At 49.6% G+C, this 15,644-nt stretch overlaps 5 protein-coding genes across 5 annotated transcripts; 4 read left to right on the forward strand and 1 right to left on the reverse strand.

Annotated features, from left to right (window-relative positions):
* Nucleotides 1–879: 879 nt before the first annotated feature.
* G6M90_00g017080 (uncharacterized protein) lies at nucleotides 880–1,968 on the forward strand (the record flags this gene model as incomplete). The annotated part of the gene is made up of 1 exon (XM_014693336.1): nucleotides 880–1,968. One exon carries the CDS (start codon nucleotides 880–882, stop codon nucleotides 1,966–1,968), a length of 1,089 nt encoding a protein of 362 aa, XP_014548822.1.
* Nucleotides 1,969–7,111: 5,143 nt separating this feature from the next.
* On the forward strand, nucleotides 7,112–8,647 carry G6M90_00g017090 (uncharacterized protein; the record flags this gene model as incomplete). The annotated part of the gene is made up of 4 exons (XM_014693335.1): nucleotides 7,112–7,134; nucleotides 7,193–7,353; nucleotides 7,439–8,157; nucleotides 8,225–8,647. 4 exons carry the CDS (start codon nucleotides 7,112–7,114, stop codon nucleotides 8,645–8,647), a joined length of 1,326 nt encoding a protein of 441 aa, XP_014548821.1.
* Nucleotides 8,648–10,391: 1,744 nt separating this feature from the next.
* Nucleotides 10,392–11,423, reverse strand: G6M90_00g017100 (uncharacterized protein; the record flags this gene model as incomplete). Its single annotated transcript, XM_014693334.1, has 1 exon — nucleotides 10,392–11,423. The coding sequence occupies one exon, from the start codon at nucleotides 11,421–11,423 to the stop codon at nucleotides 10,392–10,394; it is 1,032 nt and encodes a 343-aa protein (XP_014548820.1).
* Nucleotides 11,424–12,366: 943 nt separating this feature from the next.
* On the forward strand, nucleotides 12,367–13,312 carry G6M90_00g017110 (uncharacterized protein; the record flags this gene model as incomplete). The annotated part of the gene is made up of 2 exons (XM_014693333.1): nucleotides 12,367–12,520; nucleotides 12,582–13,312. The coding sequence occupies 2 exons, from the start codon at nucleotides 12,367–12,369 to the stop codon at nucleotides 13,310–13,312; spliced, it is 885 nt and encodes a 294-aa protein (XP_014548819.1).
* A 593-nt stretch (nucleotides 13,313–13,905) lies between these two features.
* On the forward strand, nucleotides 13,906–14,953 carry tropI_0 (Hydrolase tropI; the record flags this gene model as incomplete). The annotated part of the gene is made up of 4 exons (XM_014693332.1): nucleotides 13,906–14,116; nucleotides 14,172–14,280; nucleotides 14,338–14,687; nucleotides 14,748–14,953. The coding sequence occupies 4 exons, from the start codon at nucleotides 13,906–13,908 to the stop codon at nucleotides 14,951–14,953; spliced, it is 876 nt and encodes a 291-aa protein (XP_014548818.1).
* Between the last annotated feature and the right edge of the window lie 691 nt (nucleotides 14,954–15,644).

The following is a 15,644-nucleotide window of genomic DNA, read 5'->3' on the forward strand; positions in this document are numbered from 1 at the left end:
TTCATATAACTTCTTGGCAAGTTCGATATGATTCCATTCGCCAATCTCCGTACAACGTCTATATGCTTTGCATGTTCGCGCTGGGCTTCCACCAACAGGACGGGGTTGAAAATTGCAAAGAACAGTTTGAAGAAGACGGGGACGGGGAGAAACGGCGCCACCATTGGACGGTTGAGGTGATCAGCGCTCCACTTTAGACAGGGAGTCATAATTCAAAGACAGCCTTAACAGGCAGAACCGAACTAGGGTGTGTGGTGCGAACATCTAACACACTTGACAACTTAGGACAGGACGGGGGTGTGTTGAGAGAGGAAACCAAACAGCCAAACCGTCGATCCCTGTCAAAGGCGACCCATGTCCAACCCACCACACCTGTCGGATTTTGCTGCCATCTACCACTTACACCATCCGTCACCCATGATTTCCTCCTTCATTATAAACAGCGGTGATCCGCCCATCTCGGATTTCAGGCAGCTACATCTTCCCTCCTCATACCGCATCCTCAGGCATCTCATTCAATTCTGAACCCCATTTTTGCAAGGCACAATCTTGACTACCGATAAGTCTACAAGACCGCGGAAGCACATCTTTTCCAATTGCACCAACTTGTTCAGCTGGCCCACATTGACTGTTCAGCTCATTACAAAGAAAAGGTCTCACCCATATATATATCACGTCGACTGCTTCTCCCTCGACTAGAATAGTTCCTCCTCTGTTCACTTCATCATCAACGAACAGTCGCCAAAGCCTCCTCTTATTCACCGGGGCATCTACACCCCTACACCTCAAGACAAATAGTCTATTGAAGGCGCCTTTGATTCGGGAACAGCCCCTGAACATACTTGCGCCAGTCGCCCCCATACGTTCACGGCCATCACAATGTGCACCACCAATTGCTATACATACGTTTACCCAGACGGCCACAGGGAGACTATAAAGCAGCCCTCGCTCTGCCCCTCGTCCCGCCATGGCCAGCCGTGCTCCCAGAACATTGTTTTCAAGCACGACGCACAGTCCGTTTCATATGGTCACCCAGTTGCTCCTCCCTTTGTGAGCCCAGCTACCTACGCACCTCAATACTATAGCAACTATCCACCGACTCCTACTTATTCTCCTCGCGCTTCCACTCCCACATACCGCTCCGGTGACGAGTCGGACCGATCATACCACAGCGCAAGCCGCAGTAGGCGGAGAAGCGTCTACACGAGCCCGAGAATGGAATCCAGCTCTAGACGCTATGAACAGAACGGACGAACCGTACTTGTTCACAACCCGCCAACCCCGTCAACACCGCCTCCAGCATTTACATTTCCTCGGACTGCACCTTCGTCTCCGAGCTTTGCAAACGCCGCGCCGTACATTGTAGACACATCCCCTCGCGGAGCTTCGTCCAGACGACCAATGATCGTGGACGAGCGGCCACGCCATGGCCAGGATGCTGCGCGGATTCACATTGAATTCCATGACGGCGGACGAAAGAAGAAACACCGTCGTCAGACTCCTTCCACCAGCTCATACGACAGCCGACACTCGTATACCAGCGCCTCGGAGAATGACGAGGTGCGCCGGCGTCGACATGAGGACGAGGCGGCTCGCAGTGAGACGCGCCGGATGACACAAGAAGAGGAAATTCGCCAGCAGAGGCTTCGTGCTCGCATTGCCAAAGCCAACGCGGAAATTGCCCGCCGGGAGGCAGTTCCTCTGCCCCCTACTCTGAAGCGATCATCCACGGCCGCCAAGGCCACCCACCACTTGGGGGACCGAGAGAAGGAACTGATTGAGAGGATTCAGACTCTTGAAATTAAGGAGCAGGCCCGACAGGACCGAGGTCGCTCTTCCAAGCGTGATGATGATGCCCAGAAGGAGAGGCTGATGGAGCGAATGTTGCCGCGACGCCGGGCTACAGTCGGGCCCGGGAGCCGGCGACCTCGCGTTGAATACACAGATGGAGTATACCGATGGGAGTGATGCACACACTTGAGTTTGTAAAACATGTAACTACTCTTGACTTGGTACTGTGATGTTTGACAGTTTTAGGATAACAGGACTTGAAAGCGAGCTATTTGGAATTTGAGATACCTAGAAACAGACAGGGAAAGGATAGACATTAAATGAAAAAGACATGAACTTTTCGTGAGTGTTGAAGTGTTCATACTCTTCTAGATTTTGTCCATGGTTCGAATGTGAAAGTGCAAGCAATAAAGAGGTCCTTAAAACGCCAAGAGACATGGCACGGCTACCAAACCTTGTCACCCAGTCGGAAAACCAGTGACAATTTGTCCCGAAGCCTCAGGCCAGAGTCCCGACAAAGAATCCAACTTGGTCACAACTTGGCCATGGCCAGTCGCAGCAATCAATCACTCCCATCAACGCACACCTCCGCGCACGCCCCGTGCCCAAAATGCAGGATGCCTTTTCTGCAGTGTTACCCACACAACGCACCCAAACACAAATGGCATCCAATCGGCAGGCCCTGGCGCCATTGACTCACAAACCTACAGGGCCTTTGTCACCCGTGATCTTGCGTTTCGCAGCCGTTTCTTGCCGGCACTTTTTTTTTCCCCCGCAACAATCGAGACCCTGATCCAGGGCTTTTTCTTTGTTTGGCCGCCGCACTGGGTGATGCCTATCGATAAGCCGCGGGGCACCGAGGCATCAGTGCTACGGCATGGAAGCTTCAATGTTTTGCAGAAACTTGCATAGCGGGGCACGCTGCTGCCTGTGCGAGGCAGCCGAATATTGAAGTGGAAGTGGAAAAAGTGGCCGGTCCTCGCTTGGTTTGCCCGGCGTCAAGTGTGGCCAACTTTCTTTATCGATGATTCAGGGATGTTTGATGCAACGGAGTGAATGGCTGCGTGCACGGGCGTTACAAGCGCTTGCGGGCATTGCCGTTTGATAAGATGGATTTGTGCAACGACTGCTTTGTTTAATGTTTCTTTATTTGTGCGAGACACGCTGTGCGTTTGTGCGAGGTGGTGTCGCACTGTCGGGGGTTTTGCACCTGTGACACATGGGGAATGGGGTGGGAATGAGGGGTGTGGAATCGGGATATTACAGGTCTGGTATCATGGTGGTAGACGAATAGACTGGTCTAAAACATGCGAAAGCTGTTGACTCCCCCGATTCATAAGTTACGGAACTAGCTAGCAGCTTTAGGAAAAGGGTATTTTTACAAAAGTAGTCGATCAATTAGAAGTGGCACAAGTTGTACCCGTGTGAGAGTCGCGCATGTAGCAATTCTATTAATTAGGTGAAGCGGATTAAATTGGTGGCCAAGGTAGAGTGAAAACGGCAGGATGGCAAGCAACTGGAGCTGGCCGAGCTTCCCGCTTTACCTTTTTAATGTTACATAAAATAGGAACGTCCATAAGTATTTAATTTATTAAAAAAACTTTTTTGGCGATTAATCCGTAAAAAAAAAGTGCCTTACGCTATTCACGGGTAGCTGTTCACGGGTCGCATCGCGAACCCCGTGAAGTACGCACGTATGGTATTTTGTCACGAAACTACAAAACGTGGAAGACCTTCTACAGGTGGAGATCGTATTTTATATATGTCGGTCGGTGTTTGATTACACTGTATAACATAGCTCGTTATAAGCGGCCCATGCAGTGGATAATTTAAAGAGTTCATATGTAATTCCTATGGAAAACACCATATTATATGGCTGCATTACAAAAAGGCTCGCTGTGAGCAAAGAATAGCGTTGGTCTCACATAACGCAGGCTCGGCTCTTCGGTTTAGAAGATTGTAAGGACCAAATTATTTTGATAAATGAAAATGACAAGTGTCGCGAAATACCTAGGTAAGCCTAAGGAAACCCTCGTACAGGAATCTGCCCTTTTTTTTCTTATCTTTCTAACAAAAGTGAATAACAGCAATTTCAAATCAGTTAGGGTTTATTCACGTTATTTCGAGCTATATACGTAGGTTCCTTGCTTCACGATTGGTATTAATGTTATTAATATTCTACAGGGACTCGCGCTGCGCGGATAGAGATCCTTGGAAGGTCGACCACACGGGCTCTCCACCCTACTGTCAAAATAGACCTTTTCTTGTCCCCCCGCCCAGTTATCATTCTATAATGTGCTCAAACCGACCAGGACAGTAGATAAATGCACGTTATTATGGAATGCGATTCTCCTCGGAAGCTAAGGCAGTAGCTAAACCTTGCGATATGGAAGTGGTAAGTGGCGGATTTTCTAGGACGCCTTGGTACAGGTTTTTCTCCCTCTTAATTGGGGGTTTTCCCTGTGCCATAATGCAAATGCAAAGGTTTTTCTGTATTAGGGTATACATCTCTTAATTTATAACAATTATGTCTTGTAAATCATGTTATGCACTTGAGAAGTAAAGTAAATCTGGCTGTATTCTATGCCTCTTTGGGCTTTCCTGCGCGCAGCTTCGGGTGGGCAACTAAACACGCATATCTCCTTTTTTGAACAACTCCCTTAGTCCTAATTTAGAAAGACACTCCACTTATACGAATTTGGTGTCGCTTACGTCTGTTTAATTTTACCATCTTAATAGTTACAAATCCCTCGCCAGCTATTAAGCGGCAAGGGCGTTAATAGCTTCTTCGGCGGTCACGTAAAAAAGCTATAAATTAAAGGATAACAAGACGGGCAGGGCAAATAAAAGGTATTAATAAGAAGGCTTGTGTTGTGATGCTGCGTTGCGTTGCGTCGCGTTGTGTGTTAAAAAGGTTGAAATTGTGCAACTATCGTGAAATTCGCTGCAGTGGTATTATGTGGCACTAGGCAGCAGCCTTACAGCTTATAGTCCCGTGTGACTGTATGAAATTTCCTTAGTATCTTTACAGCAAAAACTGAATGTAAAGGTATCTCACCGGATTAGGACTAAGGGAGTATACATGATCGAAAAAGGAGGTATACTTGACGTGTTTAGTTGCCCCTCTGGCTTACCCACCACCGCCCAAAGTGGGAGGGGGCGATTTGAGCTGAGGCCCTAGACTGTGACGTTTTTTCGCGACAAATGCAAATTTGCCCAAGTGAACTCAAAACAAACTTAAATTTGCCGTTTAGAATTCAAGTTAAGTATACCGGGCCCACTAGCGAACTCCCTTCCGTCTCATGCATTGTGGCAGAGAAGACGACACGAATTCAGTCGTCACTACGACTGAGGCCGAGCACGTTTTGCAGAAGCGAGAGCATTCCTGCTCTCCTGCTGCTCTCCATAGGCATTGACCTTATCTTAATTCGGCCATCCATTTGGCTCAACTTCTTATGTTTGAAGTATGTTGCTGTTATTTTCATTTCGTTTGTCATCGTAACTGCGAGAGATGACCTCCGGGGGCATGTGATAATCCATGATCTGTTCCGTGAGATCTTTTGGCCGATCCTGGGATTGCATATGGTGGGTGCGATTTCTGGGTTGTCGAGGACAATTACAAAATTCACGCGATCAATTCCAATGTGCAATAGTAGTAGTTATCCCGAGCGCCAAAGACAACAGTCAAAATGGCACTCAATCGGCAAAACGGCGTTGCTGAGCCGAGTCATGTAACTCTCTGACCAAGAAAACTGAGAGGGGTGCATGTTGTCGGACAAGGTCGCCTCTGTTGATAGAACAAGCACACTTGACGTAATTGCTGGATGCCATGAAATCATCGACGTCATTTGAGAGGCAGGCCAGTCACTTGATGAGATCAGATGGTGGGAAGGTTTCTCAACTCAGATAGACGGCATGAATCCTTCTGAAGGATAGAGAGGGACAACGAACATGAATAAGGATTTAATCAAGCAGGTTAGTTGTCTCATGACGTGACAAGTGTAACCACCCCAGGAGAGACCATGACTAAGAGCCTAGAGTAGTGTAGAGTTCTGCAGCGGAAGCACGATTATGTGTGACAAACTCAATGTGTCTGGATTAGAGTTTCATCTCCGACGAGTCCACTAAGTTTGACCGAAACCCAAATCAGACCAGAACAACACGTCGTTGATATGCGATTATAAATATATGGCATTCTTTATTATAACTTCTTCCATTGCTGAATACTCTACGTCAAAATCACTGCGTGTCCCAAGTCTAAGGGTCGCAGTCCTTTCATCTAACTAGATCCGAGGCTTGTGTTGACCAGGCTTTGTTGGCAACCCCCTTGAGTAAAACGTATCCAGTCGGGGGTTAGATTTATGGACTAGCTAGGCCCAGACCGAGGATAGGTTCAGAAAACTCTAGTCGAGGAGATGGAATCCAACCCTAACATATCAATTGCAACCCTACATTCTCGCCTCCCAGGAATACCCAGCCCTAGGAGCACCGCACAGCACCCCGTGGCATCATTGCTCTGCGAAAACCCGTATTTCGTCTAGCGGGGCATACTTGTAGTGTTGTTCTGCACTGAGTTACGAATAACGCGAGCATTGTATCGGTGAATGTAGTGTTGGGCCTATTCATACAAGTCCCCGTGGGGTCAGTGGACAGAGCTGTCAGATAAGGCTGCCAGTGCTTATTGAACAAGCAGACTTGATGGAATTGCCGGATGTCTTAAAATTATAGATGTCAGAAGGTTGGAAGGAATCAAGGTGGCTGACCAGCCTTCTAAAGTAAGATAAATGACATGAACCCTTCTGGAGTATAGGAGGAGGATCAACAAACCTTGTGCCGGCCTACTGAGAGTAAAAAGGGTGCTTGCAAGAAGAGAGGGTTTCATTTTAATCAGATTAAGGATGCTGGAGGAGATTTTGAGTTCTGGGGTGAGCTTACCCTACGGAATGTCTCAGGCAGATTTCACGTGATGGAATGGGATGTCATGTAATGTCGCTCTGATGCCGCATCTTCTTGCTCTCATTTGCGTTGACTGCGAGTAAGAAGGGGATTTGTTACGGGATTGAAAATCTGGGCTCGTCAGGAAGTCCGGTTCCGTGCATAAGAGATTAATTATATAAGTGGAATCTGGTACCATAGTATAGATATCCGAGATGTCAACTCTGGCACCACTTCGTACACTAACCAGCCCAAACGTCAAGTTTTCATATTTAGTGGCGCATGGGGTTTAACCGTCACATTGTCATTTACCCCCTCCTTTATTTGTTAACTATTTCTCTTTTTCATCACAGTTTCTAGGGACTTTGAGCAAACCTTACCCATAATGGACTCACAGGACACGGAAGAGTATGCGGGGTATACAGAACTTGATGCCGCGCATAACTTGACTAACCTAAAGACTTAGGCCTGTCCTGTCTGAAGAGACAAAGGAATTGTTGGCAAATGAACCGGTGGGGTCTTGCGCACAGGGGGCTACATGGATCTCTCCATATCGTATTCTCTTGCCAGGAGAGCAACAAAGCCCCCATGCGATAAGTCTTGTGGATAGTAGGCCCCATAAACCCGGTAGGTTTACCCCCAGCTCCATGTATAAGTTGACCGTCATAGACGGCAAAATTGGCGAGAACTAGGCCGTCTAACTATGCTGGAGACTTTGTTTTCGAGTTCGCAGAGCATGGATTCCTAGGAAACCAAATTAAGCTCAAGTACATGAAGCCCAGGAGCGACACGGACTCGACGCCTGACGGGAAGGAAGTGGAGCTGCGGGCTTATAAGCTTCCTCTCCTTAAACTTGGTCAGGGTAACGTCTTGAAACTTACATACGGCCAAATTTCTGCATTGGCAGGAGATTTCTACGGAACCTCGAATCCTATTAGTTCTGGGAAATCAAACGCTGAAAGAAAAAAGTTTTTCTTTAATGCATATCATACTCTAGCAAACAACCCACAAGACCAACCCAAGGATGCACGGATCCTACTGGGTTACCTTCAGAAGGAAATAGACGAGGTACAAAAGCTTTATGACGCAAAGAAAAACCCGTCAGAATACTACAAGGAAGGCACAGGCCTTGCTGGTATAGAAGCAATTGATAAGCTCATTAAAGGTCGCCACTTTCCGGGATATAAGGATCTCCTTCTAATTAACTGGGATCACTTTGGAGACGACGCCCGCACTGCCTATACCACCGGCCATTCAGCCGCCATTAGCTGGGCTGCTAGCGGAGCGTGGACGGTCGATCGTCTTGTAGAGGCATATGCAATAAACTCCTTTGCCGACCACTATCTGCAAGACCTCTTTTCCGCCGGCCATCTTCGCACGCCACGCCGTGTGCTGCACGGTTATGAAGGGGTGGCTGATGCCCTTGCAAATGTACCGCATATTCAACCCCCCATTCCCTCTGCTCTCGTAATGAATGAAGGCTGACAACCGCGACTAGATGATGCACGATGAGGAATGCGCGCTCGGACTCAAGGTCTTTAATAAGCATAAGTCGTCGTGGCAAGCGTATGGAGATAAACGCTTGTTGGACAGTGTGAACAAGGAGAATCTCCTTCAATGCCAAATCGCCATGCTAATATCTGCGCAAGAAGTTTACTCTGCCTGGAAAAACCGCAAGGAAATTACTTCATCCGACTTTGAGGTATGGAAGACGGTGCCCACCAAGGAGTCAGCCATGGGCGGGCAGATTGTTGCACCGCTGTTCAAGTTGGGCCCAAGCGGCAAATGGGGTGATCTTGAGCGACGTAGTTCGTTGAAGAACAGAAGGGAATGGAAATTTACGAAGCAGTGGACCACTGCCGGAACTTTCTTGGAAAAATCTACCAGCGGGCTATGGAAGTATCCAATGCACGTGTGGTAGTTGAAGTTGGTAGTGCCTGACACGGCACTAGGCGTTGGGGAGAGCACATGAAACGTTCTGGTGGTGCATTTGCGAAAAGTGTCAATGGTAATTTGGGAATATTTCAATGTTCGCAGTATGCTGTTTTGTGCAGTCTCTGGGAATGGAGGAGTGCCGTGGTCGTTGTACGGAGTTCTCCACCGGGAGTTTCAGCTCGGCCGACCATGAGCGGGTTCCTATCTTTAACAATGGATTGATACTTGGGTATTGAAACCCATTCACCAGACATTACACTAGAAGCAAGACAAGTCGCCTGTGAGCCCCGCTTCCAAAAGATTAAAGTATCAATTGATGTGCAAGTACGGTGATATGTTGCATAGCCAAGGAGAAGATACTGCGGCGACAGGTACGGATACAAGACTCGATAGGCGAGTCCACACCTCAAATCCTATACAAATGGCCCGTTTGAACGGGACATGGAGAGAAAAAGAGGTGTTCGTGACCCAGTGTGCACAGATAGTGTACCAAGGCGTGCTCGCGTTGACACCCCGTTACTATCCCCTACTTGTGGAGTGCGGCGGTCGAGAATTAAACAAAGAGGTAATCAAAAATTACATTATATTACAAAAATTATATTACACTAAAATTACACTACAAAATTACACGTCGTGTAGTTTTTCCGTTAATACTCTGGGCATAGCTTACTAATACTATTTATTAGCGGCCGTATTACACTCGTGTTGAATACGTTAGCAAGAAAATTAAGGGACTAGTTTACATCTATAAGGAATGTAACTACTATCACTAGGTTTAGGTTATACTAGTAACCAAAACTATAGTTTAAGTGTATATAATTTACAGCAGCCCAAAGCTGGCGTCGTTAAATATTATTTGCGAGCGGCTTTGCCATGGGTGCCCCTTTTCGCCAACTGATTATATACCCAACGCAGTACCACACCGAACTCAGGGAAGAGTGGCAAAGTATCCGGACAAGCAACGCAAACTGGCACGGAGTAAGAATCCTAGGCCTGGCGCTGCGAACAGTCTGCTTGACCATTCCCTTGACTACTGGAAAGGACATCACGTTGTTGCACGGAAATGGCTGGTTACACCAGGGCTACGGTCACGGGATTAGGGCAGAAGGTCCTCACCGACTTCTTGTATTTAAAGACGTCCTTGACCTTCAAGGCCTTGAGGAAAACCAAGGACCTTTGATACCAAAGACTGTTATTAGATGAATTGAGTAATTGCTCCAAGCCTAAGCCCTTGTCGCAAATGTTGGGATAAATGACGAGGTGATGGGCGCCATTGTGCTGGACCATGATGCGTCAGTAATAAGCGCCGTGGCACTCAGATCGGCCCAGTTAAACAGGTCTTCAGGTAACCAAGGGAGGCCAGTTTCCAGTATGCTGCCCTTGGGATGCAAGCCTCACAGGCATTGGCGCATTCAATTTCTGTACTCGTTGTTGAACGTTTGAGATGTCCTCGCTACGTGGAGGCAATTCACGTGGGCTGCAAGTATAATCTAGAATAGTTGGTGAGAGGTGTTGGGATCAAAATACGCGAATAGTTGCTGCAAGATATTGAATGCCCTTGTTGCGTACTAAAGCTAGTTCTAGTAGAGACATGATTTACAGGGCATGGTGAAGAATATTTATTTTCAATGCCAGCCTCGCAAGTAGTTGCTCAAAAGGCAACATGGCCTACTTCCATCTGCTAAACGCGGCAACACAGATGAAATCCAAATCATCATTATCCAGCGTTTCTACACCGCCGTGAAATTAGTCCCGCCGAGGCTGTTCTTAAAGAAGTCGGCCAGCTTCTCGAACGGGATAAGCTCTACACGATCGTACAGGTCAACGTGCCCAGCGCGCGGCACCCAATACAGCTCCTTTGGCTCCGCCGCACGAGCGTAAGCCTCCTCGCTAAACTCGCGCGAGTGCGCCTGATCCCCCGATACGAAGAGCAACGGACGCGGCGAGATGGTGTGCATGTCGGCAAAGGGGTAAAAGTTGAGAAACTTGACGTTACTCGAAAGCGTAGGGTGCGTCGTGAGATTCCGCGCCGACCCCCGGGGTATAAACTCGCCACGGGTGGTGCGGTAAAAGTCGTAGAACTCGCGCTCGACCGGAGTCGAATCCGGCGCGAGGCGGTCCGGCGTGCCGCTCGTGTACTGGAGCTCGGCGCCGTCCACTTCGGCCCACCGCTGCCTCGATGCCGTGGCGACGACTTCCCCGCGCTGCTCGACGGTCTGCGATTTGCGTAGGCCGTTGCGGTTCGCGGCGCCCATGTCGTACATGCTCGAGGTGGCGACGGCCTTGATGCGGTGGTCGATCTTGGCCGCGCTGATGACGAAGGAGCCGCTGCCGCAGATGCCCAGTGCGCCGATGCGCTGGCGGTCGACGGACTTGTGCTTGCCGAGATAGTCGACGGCCGCGCTGAATGCCTCGGCGTAGAGGTCTGGTGACACGGCGTTGCGGGGTTCCCCGTGGCTGCTGCCCCAGAATGGGAGGTCGAGCGACACGGTGATGAAGCCGTGCTCGGCGAGCTTGGTGGCGTAGAGGTTCGCGCTCTGCTCCTTGACTGCGCCCATTGGGTGGCCGACGACGACGGCCGGCGCGGTTGCGTTGGCGCTGCGGTTGAGTTTGCCGTGGATGAAGAGGTTGCCGGCAATGCTGTGGCGGTATTGGTTCTGGAAGGTGATGGGGTGCACTTCCACGGCGGGACTGCGATAGAAGTTGTCGGCTCCGTACGACATGTTCTGTGCCATGGCGGACATGGTGGTGCCCATGGCCATGATGCCGAGTGAGATGCCACTTGCCAGCATTTTTGTCGTTCTTTTCCGTGGTGCTTGGGTATGTGTCTGGTATGCGTTTCAACAGAAATGTCGGCTGAAGTTTTCGAGTAGAGTCGCCGGCATATCGGTCGTCTTTATATGTTTTGAGGTCATGATGGCCTCTGTCGTCATGGTAAACTGGTTCTGATGTGGCCTTGAATCATGCGAGATGCACTTCATCCTTGCAGCGCACAAGACGACCGCGCGTCGCCAACATTCTCTCATACAAGAGTCGCCGGCGGGCCAAGATGGCGGTTGACGTAGATGGGTAATCAACGCCTCCCGTCTGGCACGTCATATTCCCCGTCCCAGATAACACGATGCCATCCTGAGCGGGGTTAGGGTTAAAGCCGAAACTAGCAAAGGCTGTGCAATTGTGCACAGCCAATGTAGACATGGGTGGCATGTTGTTTCTCGGCCATTGATCGACTTCGTATGAAGAAACTATTTTCATGGAAGCAAAGTGCAAAGCACGTCAATGGAATTGTGACGTTCGGCTGTTGCTTGCGGGGCTTGATGATGAGTCTTGGGTGATGCGGATGTATTGATTTGGTCCGCGGTTATGCTGCTCCTCCAATGGAGAATAAGCTTCAATGTTTCAAGCGCCGGCCAGTCTAGCTCGTTATCATGGTCAGGGCCTGTAGACTTCATGTGCCCTAATGCAAGCTGCTGACAAGCCCAAACGCTTGGCAGATAGCCGCGTTGAATGGGTCGATGTCAATCAATTAAACCAGACTTGACCAAACATTGAACCAATAGGAGCCTGCACACGTAGTCTCAATCTTGATTGGATTGACCCGCCGTCAGCAGCCTGCATGTAGTATATGTATATGCCATTGGGGCCACCGGACCGTCTTCTTTCAATCCCGGGCACACCACTTCCGGCCTCGAGTTCAGTTCACCCATGGACACGACGCTTCAGTCGGGCACAAAGCGCATCCCGATCCAGCCGGCTGCAGGGCTAGCAGAGGCACTGGCCCCAACAGAGGATTGGACCGGCGCGGCAAGCAGCGCCAAAAGGAGGAAGCTGCAGAATCGTCTGAACCAACGGGCACGACGTAAGCCAACATGCTTCGCATACTACCGTCTGTTTATTATTGACAGCTAGTCTTGGACAAGGACGGAGAATGCTTCTGCCCTGCCCGCTGCCTTCCACCAGCGCAGTCGGACCAAGGTCATTGCCAACGACCGATGATGGCGCTCACCACACCAGCGACAACGGCAAACCATCTTCTGCGCCTACTTGTTTGCTTGGAAAAGCCGAGACCCGACAACTGTTGCTCCAAGTGGCCCAGCGCAGCTACGGTAGATACAAAATCGGGTCACCGAGCCTCGCAGATTTGAATGGCGTCGTGAGGTTCAACGTGTTTCAAGCCTTTGGGCTGATTGCCCAAGCCCTGGGCTTCAACAACGACTGGCTGACGTATGAAGCCACATCGCCATTCTGCACACCGGGAGAGTATGCCCCGTCCCTGCATGCGCCACCAACCAGACGGCCCTATTTTATGAATCCTACATTATTGCAGCTGAACGTAGAGCATCATCCGTGGATTGACTTCTTCCCCTGCCCCCGGCTACGGGATAATCTGTTGGCCGCTTTGGTACCGGGCAGGGAAATGCTCGACGAGGACCATCTCTGTCGGGATGTGGTGGATGGCGGAGCTGGTGCTGGCGTCGACTCGGCTGCCCTCATCGTCTGGGGTACTCCGTGGGAGCCCGGCGGATGGGAGGTGACGGAGTCGTTTGTCGAGAAATGGGGCTGGCTGTTGGCCGGCTGTGTCGAGTTGAAAGAAGCGACCAACTACTGGAGAGGGAGACGGGGGCTGGAGGGCATTGTATTCAATGTGTAATTTGGAATAGTTTTGCCGAGTTTATCTAGTTTTGATGTATTGGCGCTGATGCAATGTGATGACAACTGCATCCGTTTCATCGTCCCGAAACTCGGATGTGGAACTGCCGAACATGGGTAGGTTTAGCTTCTTTCCTTATTAGTACGGTCCATGCGTTTAAAGCTCACGAGCTCTAAAGTTACATATGTAGTCTATTATGGAGTCTGCTTATCTTGGACGCGACTGGACGCTAATGCGGGTGGCTGACATTTGCGGAGCTCCTTATGCACGATTGAAATTAATAAAAATATATCCTTCTATAAATCGTGTAAATAAAAAATAAATACACGTCTGGTCGGTTACATCTCGTTCAGCTTTGTACCGATGTCTCTAGTAACGGTACATGTATCCACACATGTGCACCATATGTCGATCTGACAGTTTCCAATTTAGTGTCAGGGATGGCGCAAGCGTCCACGCAAGCCTTCATGCAAGACGTGCAAAAAGTGCTACCGTACAGTATAGAGCCCGGAAAGGTAGGGATCGACGTCAACCTTATCAGTCCAACTCTTATATATACGACGGAGCGGGCAGCCGACAATGCACGTCTACTAATGACGCTGCCGGCGACACCAAGCTTAGCATACCGCAGCCACAACTATCTCTATTACGCCGCACTCGACCTCACTATGAAGGCTTTCAGTTACTTACTCGCCGCGTCAAGCATTGGCGCCTTGGCCTCAGCAACCGAGTGTGCAGTTGCAGATGCCCCAACAGTCGCCCACCAAGGCGACGCTGTCGGGTCTATAGAAGAACACAATGGGGGTAAGCACCAGAAAGTATTGTCACGCTGGACATGCTAACAGCTTCTAAATAATAGTCAACATGTATATTACAACCCCGGAAAAGATGCAAGCGACAACCAAGCCTGGCATCGCTGTCCTATATTTAACCGACGTATTCGGAATACAACTTCTTGAGAACAAACTGTTGGTTTATATACAAAGCGTCTGGAGCAATCCTCCCAGCTAAACGTACTACTATAGCCTCGTGGACAGCTTTGCCCGAGCTGGATACATGACTGTTGCTCCCGACATGTTCAACGGCACTCCGGCACCCAGCGATCTAAACGACCCCAGCTTTAACACGACGGCATTCCTTGAACTGCATTCACCCAACGCAACAGACCCCATTGTTGAATCAGCCATCAGCCATATACGTGGGACTCTTGGCATTGATCGGATCGCCACCGCTGGCTATTGTTTCGGCGGTAGGTACGCCTTGCGCTTCCTCAGCGGCTGTGACGGCGCCGACCTAGCTTTTGCCGCCCACCCGAGTTTACTCGAGGATGGCGAAATCTCTGGCATTACTGGCCCAGCTAGTGTCGCTGCTGCCGGTAAGTAACATGTGTGCGGGCACGATGTCACGTTGTAGAGAAAGCTGACTTGCAATCTAGACGGGGATGAATTGATGCCTCCTGAAAGACGAAGTCAGATAGAGGCGATTTTACTGCAAACAGGGCAGCCGTATCAATTGTCTCTGTATGGTGGCACGGGCCATGGCTTTGCGGTGCGAGCCAACATATCTAACCCAGTGGAGAAGTTTGGGAAAGAAGCTGCATTTGTACAAGCTACAAGGTGGTTCGATACTTGGGGTCAATAATTGACTATATTGTGGTTCAGGCTTTGCCTGGACCTAACGATCGCGGTCGCGGGAGCCTATATAATATTGACTATATTAAATAGTTATCAGGGACTAGTTTAATACGTACCCTTTTAGCGTAATAGTAAAAATCATGTGGTTAGGGGTCTGGGTAACCCCCGGGACGACTGCGGCTGGCACCCGCTATTAGTCTTGAGCCTAATATTGAATCTATTAGACCAGCAGTATGCGATGCGTTTCAGTCTACTTGGCATACCGGGTCTGGTCTCAATAACCAGCTCCGCTACCCCGCCCTTAACGCACTATCCCTTCAATATTGCCTGAACCTGCTTCCCCACTGCCGTGTGCTTTTACCTTGCGCTTTAACGAGCCAGGCCTGATATTACTGCCATGCTCCACAACTGGTGCCGATGCCCCGGTAGCTGTTGATTATTTCCGTCGGTACATGTAACCGTGCCGGAGTCCCCACGTTAATTGCGTAATGCTGCCGGTCCATCGCCATCCCGTGCGTTCCCTGTAAATCCCAGATAATATTCCAGCTCCTGCCATCATGTATAGCCTCGCCGGAGATTGGATCTACCTCGACGTCATCGTCATCTATGCAGTCGCCCGCTGACTAATCAATCCGTCTCAAAACTCATCACCAACCCCTACATTTTACGGCCCATGTTCATAGCTCTTTTAAGGGAAA

This window comes from Metarhizium brunneum, chromosome 1 (genome assembly GCF_013426205.1).
Source record: "Metarhizium brunneum chromosome 1, complete sequence".
Lineage (NCBI taxonomy): Eukaryota > Fungi > Ascomycota > Sordariomycetes > Hypocreales > Clavicipitaceae > Metarhizium > Metarhizium brunneum.